Raw genomic sequence first — 14,122 nt, forward strand, 5'->3', positions numbered from 1 at the left:
GGGGTGGTGGAGGGAATATATATATAAAAAAAATAAAGGCCACTGATCCGCCCACGCCTGCCCGCTGACATCTTATTGGCCATTGGTGGCTAGAATTTCCGCAAAACCAATTGGATTGAAGCCTATGACACCCGGGCCGACCACTGGGTCGATGTAACGCAGGGGCAGGAGACTCGCCAGTCCGGCCATGGCAGTGTGTGTTTAAATGGCTTTGGGTATTGTTTTGGGGGGTTTGATGGCCACAATTTCACCAACACTACGCAGATTTGACCCCGTCGCACGGACATGGTAGCACATGGCACCGATGCACTGGTGCCACTGAAATGTTAGCGTGGCCGTAATTAATGGTTCCATCTATGTAACGGGTGGCCATTTACGCTTCTCGCCTCTAATCATAATCGAGTGATATGACCAAGAAGCCAACGAATGGACTATTATCCAGCCCATGCATGAGGAGCGACAGGATGCCAGTGCCACCACCCTGAATGGAAAGGTAGGTTAATAGGAGGGCGTCTGCCTGTGGTTACCCTCATTTTCCCCTTGAAATTGATTATGTTACATACTCAGTAGCTCGCTTTGTCTTCAAATGGTTGATTTCAATCCATAATTGTTTATTCAGTAAACGTCAGTGTTTAGATAAAACATAAATGACCTTGCATTGTCGCTCTGCATTAGTGGCACATTGGGCAGTGCTGTGGTGTCCAGCTCTGTGTTTTTGCAATTTTGCCCACAGCCCAAGACTTGTGAGATACAATAACTGGTGTTAACGTAGGAGCTTTACCCAATTCCAGTCCTGGAGGGTCAGAATCCTAAACAATTTGCAGATTTCCCTATTCAAACAAACCTAGTGAACTTAATAATTATCTGATTAAGCTGCGGTTCACAAGGGAAATGATCACAACTAACTGTAAATTCCCTACCAATGCCCATGTGCTTCCTGTGGTAGGCTCCAGGTTCACCACCACCCTGTACCGAATAAACTTTTATGGAAGATGGATGGATTAAACATGCATTAGCTAAATGTACATTTATGCTTTCTAGATCTCCATCTCCAATCATATACAGCATAACACACATCACTTGTGAACCATCTTTCCTAGATATACATTTGTGGGGGTAACAATGGAGCTCAGACCACTTCCACTGCGGAGTGCTATGATCCACTCACGGGCGAATGGACCTTGATCGCTCCCATGCGCACTCGCCGACGTGGCCTCGGAGTAGTTGCATATCAGGGAAACATCTATGCGGTGAGTGATTCCTTTCTTGTACTCTGAAACAAAGGAGTCAAATCTCAAGATTTATCTGAGACTCATTTTTTGTCACTGCTGCTGTGTCACAGATTGTAATGCGCTTAAATCAAACAAAAGAATTCAGTGGATGAAATGACCTGCTGGGAAGGCCCATCTCAATACACATATGCTCCCTGCATATCTGGGTTTTAAACGAATACGCTTAGTAAAACTTAGATTTTTGATTATAGTTATATTCTGTAGTTCCAGACACAATTGCTCTGTTTGTTGTTTTTTTCAGTGTCTGAATACAAGTATTATTTTTAGTACTAATAAAAATAATAATAAAAGCAAAATATATTAACATAAGAAGTATTTCACTGAATTGTACAGGTTTTCTGTTGCCCAAATCCACTTTGTTCACTGCAGTTATGTTGACATGTATGTTGAACACAAATTAGTTATAAGCTTGTGTCCTATATAGACAATGGGAGGTTCTGTGCAGTCTGCTATTATAGGGCGATAATTCCTTAAGATTTCCGGACTTCGAAAAAGCTGATATTTACTAATCTGTTTGGTACCCGAGTGATCACTTACCATTGGTGTCTCCCAGGTGGGCGGTACCAACGGGGCTCATCCAGTGCGGAGTATGGAGGTTTATGACCCTGCAATTAACCAGTGGCACGCTGCACCTCCCATGAAACAACAAAGGAGCTATTTCGGCATCGCAGTGGTGGACGGCTTGCTGTTTGCAATGGGAGGCTCCGATGGCTTCAAAGTCACTGCAAAGGTGGAATGCTACAATGCAGAGAAAGGCAGCTGGTTCCGTACGCAGGACATGATTACACCCAAGAGGAACTTTAGCTGCTGCACAGTGCCCCCCTGCATCATACAGTACGCTGCACCTCGCCCACCTGCCCCCATCTGCCTGCCTGGTGGGTAACCAGCTTATCATGTCTAACGTTAATGCTTCGTACATTAGACCTATATAACATGTGCCCTTGAGAGGTAAAGTGGGCTATCCCACAAAAACAAAGTTTTGAGAAAATGAGCTCCAAAGTTGAATAAAAAAAAAAAAAATCAGTGTGTCTATACCCTACAATTGATATGTATCATAGGTAGCACAGATCTCAGTATATTTAAAAGATAGATAGACCCTCAATAATTAATATTGGACAGTCATTTTTGACTGACATGTGGGATAGCCCACTTTACCTCTCAAGGGCACATATGATACCTACCGTTAATGTAATAACTGCCAATAATGTGCTAATTTTCCCCCTTAATGTAATAAAGGCTGATACAATAATATCTTGCCAATACCATACTAACATATTTGAATCAAAAACACACCACATTACTACATCATATACTTTATTACACAAAAAACGGGAAAATTGTTATGTTATTAGCAGTTATATTAACAGTAGTTTAGCTGCTACAGACAGCAGCTATTAGCTGCTATTAACAGCAGTGATTAGCTGCTACAAACCGTAACAATCGTAACATCACACAATTTCTTTTGACTGCTTATGATTTTTTGCACACTGCTGTACACACACAAACACATATATATGTACATATGTATATGGTTGATTGTCCACAAAAATCAACTGTGATTAATCAGCCTGATCTCCAGACCAAAGAACTGTGAAAACCATTCTAACTTAACCTACAAGAAGCAATTCCTGAACACAAAGAAGAAGATGTGCTACGGCCCTGCTACACACACACACACACACACACACATATAAGGTATCTGTATCTTTGTGGGGACTCCATACTGAGTTCCAACCCACAACACAATTAATCAGTGAGGAAATTCATAGTATTATCTCTTGTTATGTTATTTTTTTAAATTATTTATAATGTATTTAAAAGCCTATGGCAAACAGTAAGTTAATGAATTGAAATTACAGGTAACCACGTGCTCAACAAGTGGCTGGCAGGGAACAAGGGAAACGCTACAGACTGACAACAGGGGAGGACAAGAAAGACTGACAACACGTGGGACGAGATGACCAATGACACCTACTGGCCAAACAGGGAAGGGACACAGAATGGGACAGTTAAATAACACTGGGATTCCCTGAAGGGTTTGGCATTCCCTGAAGGGTTTGGCATTCCCTGAAGGGTTTGGCATTCCCTGAAGCCAAGCTGTTAATTATTGTACTCCACGCCACCTATGGTGATTGAATTGCAATGCAATGATTATGTTGTTCTATAATCTTATTGAATAAGTGTTATAAGTTGTTAGAAGTTATTTTTGTATTCTTTTATACTTCATTTTTAACAGTGTGATTTTTGACCTGACAGCTTTGTTTGGCAGTAAAAAACTTTAAGGGGGCAGTTTAATGGCTCTATACACAGCAATATGTATAATGGCCAAAGTGTTCTTATTGAACATGCTTAATTTATTTTTGTATACAACGTTTCAATAAATGTCTTATTTGGAGAACAAAGGCTGGAAAAAATGTTATTTGTTGTCTGAAAACCAAAATAATTTTGAGAGCTTTGTACAATTTGTTAGCAGAATTACCTTATAGACCTAATACACTTTTGAATGCAATATAATTCTCCATGGCAGTAACCCAGCTGACTGGTGGAGCAAGTTCATTTTGTCTCTGCAAGACCTCAAAGTGAATTTGAAGATCATTGTCTCCACAAAGACTATGAAGATTTTCAGGAGATACATGGAATCCACAGTTTCTTCCATTAAACCTAGAGTGCAATCCAACAAAATGTTTCAATAACAAAATTTACATTTCAAAAAGTGGCTTCTGGTTTGTCAGATGGGCAGTGTGCATTCCATACCTACTTGTAGTCATCTGGTTCTTTTTGCAGGACACCCAGAAAGCTGAATACTGTAGCAGCAAACATTTCTGTTGGTAACAGCCATTAAAGAGATTCCTCCGTCCAAAATTGCCCCCTAGTGGTGGAATATTGCAACGCAAATAATGGAGATTTCACTTCACTGTATTTTACAGCTAACGAAAATGTAATGTGTGTGTGTATACATTTTTTGTTTCATACATTTAAATGTACATTTTTTATATAACAAACAACATTACTTTATAGTTGTTTAAAAGGCAGAAACTTCAATGTACACGAAGTCACCAATAAATTACATCTATTTATCCAACATGTTATATAATATACATACTGTGTTTGAAAACTTTTCAGTTTTACGATTTCAGGACAGATCAGCCACTCTATTAGGAACATTACGCTTTTTGGTTGCGGGTGTTAGCTTTGCTGCTGCTATTACAGTTTTTACCCATTGCTTGAACACTATAGACACATGCTTAAACCAAAGTAACGTAACTTGAAGTTGTTGTTACTATACCTTAAACAAAGTGCAACCATACCTTAAATAAAAGTTCTGGTTAGCACTTTAGTTGCAATTCTGCAACACACTCACTCCTTTCTACAACACACTTACTCCTGCACACTACACACTATGTCATACATAAGACACTTCATTCAAAAATGAAATCTCAGGGTACCAGTGGGAAAACACATCTATTCAAAATACAAAACACATTGGGCAATTGAAAATACTTAGACACACACCTGAAAATGCTTACTTACAAAATGGAACACCAATCAGCCAGCTACAAATACACCTCACTTAAGCCATTTTGAGAAGTTTGCAAGCATGGAAGCAGGGAGAGCTAGAGGCAGAGGTAGAGGAAGAGGAAGACAGGCAGAGAGAGAGAGGAGGAAGTGGTCGAAGAGGCTATGCAAGGACCATTATTTCTGATGACATAAGAGCAACTTTGGTGGACCATGTCATAAACCATGGCCTGACTATGAGGGAAGCTGGGCAGAGAGTCCACCCTAATCTAAGCCGTTTCACAGTTTCATCCATAATAAGGACATTCCGACTGGAAAACAGGTATGTCTTCAACTCTCTACTCTACTCAGACTGTATCTAGAGTATTTTCAATACTGTACCATATCACATTGCCGTATCACATGTACTGTATTTCAGGGTGACTAATGCTCCTTTTTGAAGAAAAGTAGTAGTTTTGTGAAACATACGATGATAACGTGTTGAGATGTTTCAGTACTGTGTATGGTATACACAGTAAAGTACAGTATATACAGTACTGTAAAAAAGAAGCAAACCAATAACAATTTGTGGTTGCATTTTTCTACAGAATGGCTAGAAGACCTACTGGGGGTGGACGGCAGCGCCTGTTCACACAACAGCAGGAACTTGCCATTGTGAACCTAGTGAGAGCAAACAATGCAATCCGTCTCCACCAGCTACAGCAACAAATACTTGAAGATAGGCAGGTATTCAACAACATAAATCGAGTAAGCATTACCACTATCAGACGCATCCTGGTAAAGCACAACATGACCATGAAGCAACTGTACAGGGTCCCAATTGAGAGGAACAGTGTCAGGGTCAAAGGACTTCGACATGAATATGTACAGGTAAGTGTAACAGTCCTTTACATTTACAATACAGAATGGGTGCAGTCCAGTAACAGCTGAATATGTACCATTTGATCAGTACCACATAGATATATTCGGAAAGCTACACAGGTACTGTGTGGTGGGGTGGGGCGGTTCTGTATGTGTAGTAGTGTAGTTGTGTGTTTTGAGTAATGCCATCTACAATATGTATTTTTTGTTGCAGAGAATCTTGGACGTGAATGGAGCTGCTCAGCCTCATGAATTTATTTACGTTGACGAGGCTGGATTCAACCTTAGCAAAAGTAGACGACGTAGCTACTGCACCATCATTCCAAACTGGGTCCATATAATGCGCAACACATAATCACATTTCTAGATGCACTTCATGATGCAGTTGTACAGGACAGACCAGAGCCGCCCAGGTTTGTTGTTGTCTGGGATAATGTCAGTTTCCATCGGGCTGCTATCATCCGGAACTGGTTCACCAACCATGATCAATTTGAAGTTGTGTATTTGCCCCCTTACTCGCCATTTCTCAACCCTATAGAAGAGTTTTTTTCCGCTTGGAGATGGCGCGTATATGACCGCCAACCACATGCCCGCACGCCTCTTCTGCAGGCAATGGAACAGGCCTGCGGAGACATTGAGGTAAGGTCAATCCATGGATGGATTCGGCACACAAGGGGATATTTTCCCCGATGCTTAGCAAGAGCAGACATTGCTTGTGATGTTGATGAGATTCTGTGGCCAGACCCCAACAGACGGCAGGATCCATAAGTCCACTTATGCACAATTGTGTTTTTCTGTGTTTACATTAGTGTATTATTTGTTTTATTGTTGCTTTAACTGAATTTACTGTAAAGTACACGACTGTAATGTACAGTATTTAGCATTTCATTTTTTGGGGGTTGTGAAAACGTGCCTTCTGTGGAACTGAATAAAAACAGTGCAAACAAAAGCCTGCCGTGTTTTATATAAAGTAGACTAGTGTGTTGCTGCTGATTTGTAAGTGTATTCATATGATGCAAGTGGGTTTCATTTTGTCATTAGAGCGACATTTTGACAAAGGATTGTTAGGTATTGATAGCAGAGTTTCAATTTGACATAGATGTGAATGGTTTATTTCCCAGTGTCGTGTCTTATTTTCTTGTGTGTGGAGTTTTGACATGATGAGCCAAGTTTTGCAAAACGTGTTCAAGCAACGGGCAAAAACTGTAATAATAGAAAAAGGTTTTTGAATTTTACATCATGATAAATGAGAACTATGTGTGATTACTAATTACTGTTGACTAATTTCCTGTCTGGACTTTTCCCCCCTCATTGTTAAAAGTCGTTATATGTCAGGGTGCCAGTCAGTGGCACAGACACGTTGGCCAGCTGGTCTATTCATTCAGAACCAGTCCATCAATTAGAGAATTCAGCACCACGGACAGAGATCTGTGCTACTATGACGCCAGGTCCTTTCATTGGCTCTATATATTTTTCTAGAAATAACTAAATGGCTCTTTTGTAGAAATATCTATCCAGAGACTTGGTTCCTGTACGAAGAGAATATTTTATTTTTATTCAGGCTATAAAATTACAGAAAATCAGCTATGCATGTGATCTCCCCTTTACTCCTTAAGCAGGGCACACGCACATCAACAAGTACCAATGCAGCAAATGCAGATGAACAATTTCTCACAGCTTCAGAAGAAGTCAGATTACTATGTAATTCAGAGATTGTCCAAGACTTCTGCTAGAACATTTTCTACATTTGAGCCTAATTTCAAAATAAATGGCACCTGGGTGTATTAAAAAAAGGTATCCTGGACAAACCTTTATACACGGACATTAATAACAAGGGATCCTTACTTGTCAGGTGTGACTTGGGAATATAAGCACACCAATGATGTCACTGAAATTTAAAAAACGAAAATGAACTCTGTGGAGATGTGCGTATGTCAGCAGCCCGAAAACAGCACCATCTAATGATTGAACATCTGTATTTTGATCTCCTGCAGTGTTCAATCAACACCACAAGGGGGTGCTGAAATAACATATGAATCAATTGTGATATGGTACAGTACAGTGGGTAACACAAAGCCCTGATGTAAATTTTTATAATCACTTTAAGGCTGCAGAAACAAATGATGAAAATTAGCGCTAATAAGTAGCTCCTGAGTTAGGTATAAAAGTCCTGGACTGGCCCTGCTGTCCATAATTATTAAACCGAGAGCTGATAGGTGAGATTCCAGTAGTTTTGAAAACGGAGTTGTTGTTGTTGTTGTTCGAAAAGCTTTAGCAGGAGCTCATCTCACTGGTGTTTCCTGAGAAACAGAGGCAAAGGGGCTAAGGTCATGTCTGAGGGAATGGCTTCATCAGCAACTGTGGACTAAAGGGCATATATCTTGCTTTTAGATGTTAGGTGACACAGCCAGCAACCTGCAGCAATGGAAATGTCCATTAAAGTCATGAACAAGCAGTATTTCCCAAAAATAAACAACATGGTGAGAAGAGCCCAGTGGTCTACTGTATATGGGGGTTTTCCCGGTGTAGTCAAATGATCACACATCCTTCACCCTTTTATCAAAGCAAGGATTCAGTCTAAAGTCATGTTAATATTGTGGTAGTTAAATGTTGTAATCAATATAAATAATAGTTAGGGTTGTGGTACTACAGGAAGACAACATTTTATGAGATTTCAGGCTTAGGCACTAACTCCAGTCTCTAGTTAGTGGAACAGCAGAATTTCCCTGCTGAGCTGTCGAGTGCGTGATGATTACAGAGGCTGAACGTGCTCCCTGCTCTGGGGAAGGACCTCCATCATGTGGGAGCCTGAGCTGGTCCTGCCTCCACACCTCTCCCCTGTGCTGCCATTAACACTCATCAATTATTAATGTCAGTCCTGTGATAGACGGCTTGTTTGTTCTGCTGCTGAGCAAACAGGGCTTCCCTGTGGAGATGAGCTACCTTGTGACAGTGCAGGACACCACAGCTCTCAGCCTGGGCCTAGTCAGTGCTGAGGCCTTCTGACCAACAGGCCTGATTGCAGCCTTAGTCTGACCTAATCAAAACATCACATACACTCCAATACCTACAAATGCAATGCTATAGCCTGTTAACCAATTAAACAATGACCAGAGTAGCTAAACCTTAATTAAGCTGCAGTTTACTAAAAGGACACTGCTACATAACCCCAGACAGAAAAAAATATAAACAAAACCATTGTTATTATTTTTACGATCATTAGGCTTGAGCGGGATTAACTTTGTTGCTCTGCAGTGACCTCTAGTGTCAGCTGGGCTCCTACCAGAAGGTGAGTGTAGCCTCTCCACAGAGAGGCTGGTATCAGGCCTTTACCACTTCTGGTATGGAGCAGGACTGAAAACGTAATCACAATTTTGTTACAATATACAGTAGAAGCTTGGAACTCGAATGGCTCTTATCTCGACCAACTCGGACGTCAAGCGAGTCTCTCAGATTTCTTCCGATTTGCACCTCGACTGAAATCTTGGAACTTGTCTGTTGCAGCTTGACCAGAAACTCGGAACAAGACAAAACAAAATAGTCATGCTAAAATTTATATGGATGGAGACGCGTCTCCCCTTCCAAGCAATAATCCCTCCTTTTCTCTTCCTCTCCACCTGCCACCTGCAGTACGCCATCAGCTCACCTCAACAGAGCTGACGTGCTCATAAATTGTCACTTATTTCATGATTATTGCTTTCCTATGTGCGTTTCATGTGTATTAGCTTTGGTAATGATTTTATCATTGATTAGGTAGGTAGTTAGGTTTAAATAGGCAATCATTTGGGTCTGGAACAGAATAAATCCATCTACATTATTTGTTATGGGGAAATTCGACTTGGATCTCAATCAAATCACAACTCAACCAACCATCCAGAACAAATTAAGTTCATATTCCAAGGTACCACTGCGCTGTATCACAGATGGCAGTGGAACGTTTGCATAGAATTAATAAGGTAGAGTCAGTAACAGTAACGATAGAGTGACTCAAAGGTGAGGACTGCATCAAAAAAATAAAAGAAACAAAAAACAAACATGATGTAACACATGCAATATTCCCTTACAATCACTGAATAATTCCCTATATTGCTTCATCTTTCTTTTTAGTAAATAACAATGACAGTGAATGTGAGAAATCGTCTTCTTTAAACTGCAGATAATAAAATACAAAAAAAAGATATAAGATATATAAAGACATACAGGTATAAGACAAAAAAAGAGAGTTTCTCCTATATAAAACCCTTCATCCTTACTTGAAATGGCTTTTTAATCTACTAATAGTAACATTCCCAACAGAGATATGCATGCCCATCACACCTCACCCCAGGGGCCTACTATGCTGGACACACCTACAGAGTGCATGTGATGTCATGTGTCATTGGATTCTTTATAAACTAGAGCACATGCTACTCCAGAAATGTTTGAGTCAAGTACTCAACAGAGGCAGGTAAAGAAACAAATATATCTTTTATTGTGTCTCTCTTTCATTTCATTTAAATAGGGGCCTTCTTGGGAGAAATATATGTTGGTTTTGCTTATTGACAACAATTTGTGTTTTAATGTACATTTAATGTACATTTCAGCTCTTTTCGTTTCAGAGTTGACCAATGGCTGGCCAGAATGGTTCCTCTCTGGAGCTCAACTTCCTGTACTACCAGTCCATGACAGGGACAATAGACTTCATGACAACAATAAAATCATCTCTCGTGCTGTCCACTGCCCTATTCTTCATCTCCCTGAACCTCATCATGTTCGTTGCCATGTGGAGTAAACCCAGCTTCCGTGAGACTTCCCGCTATCTTCTATTCTGCCAAATGCTCCTCAGTGACTCCATCCATCTGGGATTCACCACATTGCTCTACTCGTGTAGCATGGCTAACATCAACCTCATCAAGGTGCTCTGCTCCATGATCGTCCTTGTAAGCGGGACAACTTTCCGCATCTCCCCCCTGACGTTGGCTGTCATGTGTCTGGAACGCTATGTGGCCATTTGTTTCCCACTCCGACACACTGACATCGCCACCCCCGGGAGAACCAATATTGCCATTGCAGTGGTCTGGTTCCTGGGCTCTGTGAACTATGTGATTGATATCATTTTTTTAGCAGCTACAGATGCCCATTTCTTCACTAAAACTATTTACTGCACACAGGAGCGCCTCTTTCTGGCCAAGTGGCAGTTTGATGTGTTCCAGAGCTTTAACGGTGTCTTTTTTGTTGCCGTGGGAATCATCGTCATCAGCACCTACACAGGCATCATGATGGCAGCCCGGTCCGTCAAGGCCAAAAAGGCCAGCAGGACGGTTCTCCTTCACCTGGTCCAGTTGGTCCTCTGCCTCTCCTCCTTCCTGTTCAGCAGCATCGAGAGAGCCCTATCTACAATCAGCTCAGCCCTCTTTATCCACCTGCGCTACCTGAACTTCTTTCTCCTCGTCCTCCTGCCCCGCTGCCTGAGCCCCCTCATCTATGGCCTGAGAGACGAAGGAGTTCGCCCCCTCTTCCTCTGTTACCTCCGCTGCAGTCGCTGGAGGATCAAACCAAGCACAAAACATTAACATAGTATATCAAGATATTTCAAAATGTAAGGAAAAAGTCATAAAGACATTTTAAAGAGATTTATATGAATTTATCATTATAAAATTATAGTTCCAGTGCTGTGGGGAGTAGGCAAGGCGAAATCTCTCAGGGCGGGGGGCAGAGTAGTGGGATAGGTCTCTGATCGTGATTAACTTTGCCAGGTCTTTGTTTCCTGTGTTTCTCCTTGAGTGTGTTTGTTTTCTTCTTCCCATGTCTTTAGATCCAGTAATTAATCACTACGTAATTTTTTCCCTACAAAAACAGCACAGCCCTGTACCATGTCTTTGTCATATTTTCCAAATCTAATGCGCCTTTCCTGTTGTCTGTATCTGTGTAATTGTTTGTGTTTACTTGCTTGCTGTCATGCTTGATTATGTGCATTTTGAAGGCAAAAAAAATAACAACAAACAATACGCTGATGTCTGAGTTGTCAGGGTCTCATTTCCCCAACTGTAACTGGTGTTTGCTAAGACAGTATTTAGTGGCAATAGAAACTCTTTCTTCCAATAATACGAAATGGTGAACCACAAAACATACTGTAACTACCGGCAGGGGGAGGGGGCTCCCAGGTTAGTTAGCCAATGTTGTTTTATCGATTGGTATATTATGTACTAGCTGTGTCTTTCCATATATAAGAATATAAGAAATTTACAAATGAGAGGAGGCCATTCAGCCCATCAAGCTCGTTTGGGGAGAACTTAGCTAATAGCTCAGAGTTGTTAAAATCTCATCTAGCTCTGATTTAAAGTAACCCAGGGTTTTAGCTTGCATTACACTAGCAGGAAGACTATTCCATACTCTTCATTAACTACTTCATTAACTACATGCTGTGTAAAGAAGTGCTTCCTCAAATTCGTTTTAAAATGTTCTCCCGCTAATTTCCACTTATGGCCAGGAGTTCTAGCATTTCAACTGATATTGAAATAGCTATTTGACTGAATAGCATCCAGACCTGTTAGAATCTTATATACCTGGATCATATCCCCCCCTTAGTCTCCTTTGTTCGAGGCTAAACAGATTCAGCTCAGCTAACCTCTCCTCATAAAACATTCCTCTAAGACCACCTACCTTGCGCCCGCCCCACCCCACAACCCTGTCCTCACTTAGCAGTTGGAAGATAGATGGATTATCACAAGACGATTACTAATACCAATTATTAACATGCCTCCGATTGACAACAGAATTTCCCTGCTGTGCTGTCGAGTGCGTGATGATTACAGAGGCTGAACGTGCTCCCTGCTCTGGGGAAGGACCTCCATCATGTGGGAGCCTGAGCTGGTCCTGCCTCCACACCTCTCCCCGGTGCTGCCATTAACACTCATCAATTATTAATGTCAGGCCTCTGATAGACGGCTGGTTTGTTCTGCTGCTGAGCAAACAGGGCTTCCCTGTGGAGATGAGCTGCCTTGTGACACTGCCAGACCCCACAGATCTCAGCCTGGGCCTAGTCAGTGCTGAGGCCTTCTGACCAACAGGCCTGATTGCACCCTTAGTCTGACCTAATCAAAACATCACATACACTCCAATACCTACATATGCAATGCTATAGCCTGTTAACCAATTAAACAATGACCAGAGTAGCTAAACCATAAGTTCATTAACAGGTGTAGTAGTTAATTTTGTAACAGGTTATAACGTGTTAATGTGAAGCAGTTTTATATGGAATTTTGAAGAATAATTTGTATTTTATGAATATTAAACTGCAGTTTACTAAAAGGACACTGCTACATAACCCCAGACAGAAAAAATATAAACAAAACCATTGTTATTATTTTTACGATCATTAGGCTTGAGCGGGATTAACTTTGTTGCTCTGCAGTGACCTCTAGTGTCAGCTGGGCTCCTACCAGAAGGTGAGTGGAGTTAAGCGGATTAGCTGTGTGAAGTTACATGATGAATCCTGCAGCATGTAAAGGGAAAGGAAGCGGATGGTTGACAGTGCTCACAATAGCAGACAAGTGGACCTCAGCTTCCACAATATTTTATTGAGACATAAACAGGAAAATGTATAAGTAGACCTGTGTGAAACATTTGTCTTATAGGCTCGTTGTGTCTATATGGTGGCACAAAGGTTAATCAAATCAAAAATGTCCACGGAGAGGCTGGTCTCAGGCCTTTACCATTTCTGGAATGGAGCAGGACTGAAAACGTAATCACAATTTTGTTACAATATACAGTAGAAGCTTGGAACTGGAACGGCTCTTATCTCGACCAACTCGGACGTCAAGCGGGTCTCTCAGATTTCTTCCGATTTGCACCTCGACTGAAATCTTGAAACTTGTCTGTTGCAGCTTGACCAGAAACTCGGAACAAGACAAAACAAAATAGTCATGCTAAAATTTGTACGGATGGAGACGCGTCTCCCCTTCCAAGCAATGATCCCTCCTTTTCTCTTCCTCTCCAGCTGCCACCTGCAGTACGCCATCAGCTCACCTCAACAGAGCTGACGTGCTCATAAATTGTCACTTATTTCATGATTAATGCTTTCCTATGTACGTTTCATGTGTATTAGCTTTATATTGATTGGTAATGATTTTTTCATTGATTAGGTAGGTAGATGGGTTTAAATAGGCAAACAAATTAAGTTCATATTCCAAGGTACCACTGCGCTGTATCACAGATGGCAGTGGAACGTTTGCATAGAATTAATAAGGTAGAGTCAGTAACAGTAACGATAGAGTGACTCAAAGGTGAGGACTGCATCAAAAAAATAAAAGAAACAAAAAACAAACATGATGTAACACATGCAATATTCCCTTACAATCACTGAATAATTCCCTATACTGCTTCATCTTTCTTTTTAGTAAATAACAATGACAGTGAATGTGAGAAATCGTCTTCTTTAAACTACAGATAATACAAGACAAAAAAGATATAAG

At 41.0% G+C, this 14,122-nt stretch overlaps 1 protein-coding gene across 3 annotated transcripts in view; it reads left to right on the plus strand.

The window, feature by feature from the left end:
• Window positions 1-10,088: 10,088 nt before the first annotated feature.
• Window positions 10,089-14,122, plus strand: part of LOC125720979 (odorant receptor 131-2-like) — a 73,654-nt gene continuing 69,620 nt past the window's right edge. Inside the window, exons 1-2 of one of the 3 annotated variants that reach the window (XM_048996905.1) lie at window positions 10,089-10,116; window positions 10,268-11,635. In XM_048996905.1, the coding sequence (XP_048852862.1) occupies window positions 10,277-11,221 (945 nt within the window). In that variant the 5' untranslated portion in view covers window positions 10,089-10,116; window positions 10,268-10,276 and the 3' untranslated portion in view covers window positions 11,222-11,635. Of the gene's footprint in view, window positions 10,117-10,155; window positions 11,636-14,122 lie in introns of those variants that run through there. The other 2 variants (XM_048996904.1, XR_007385633.1) reach the window with 2 other exon arrangements.

This window comes from Brienomyrus brachyistius, unplaced genomic scaffold (assembly GCF_023856365.1).
Source record: "Brienomyrus brachyistius isolate T26 unplaced genomic scaffold, BBRACH_0.4 scaffold27, whole genome shotgun sequence".
NCBI classification, from domain to species: Eukaryota; Metazoa; Chordata; class Actinopteri; order Osteoglossiformes; family Mormyridae; genus Brienomyrus; species Brienomyrus brachyistius.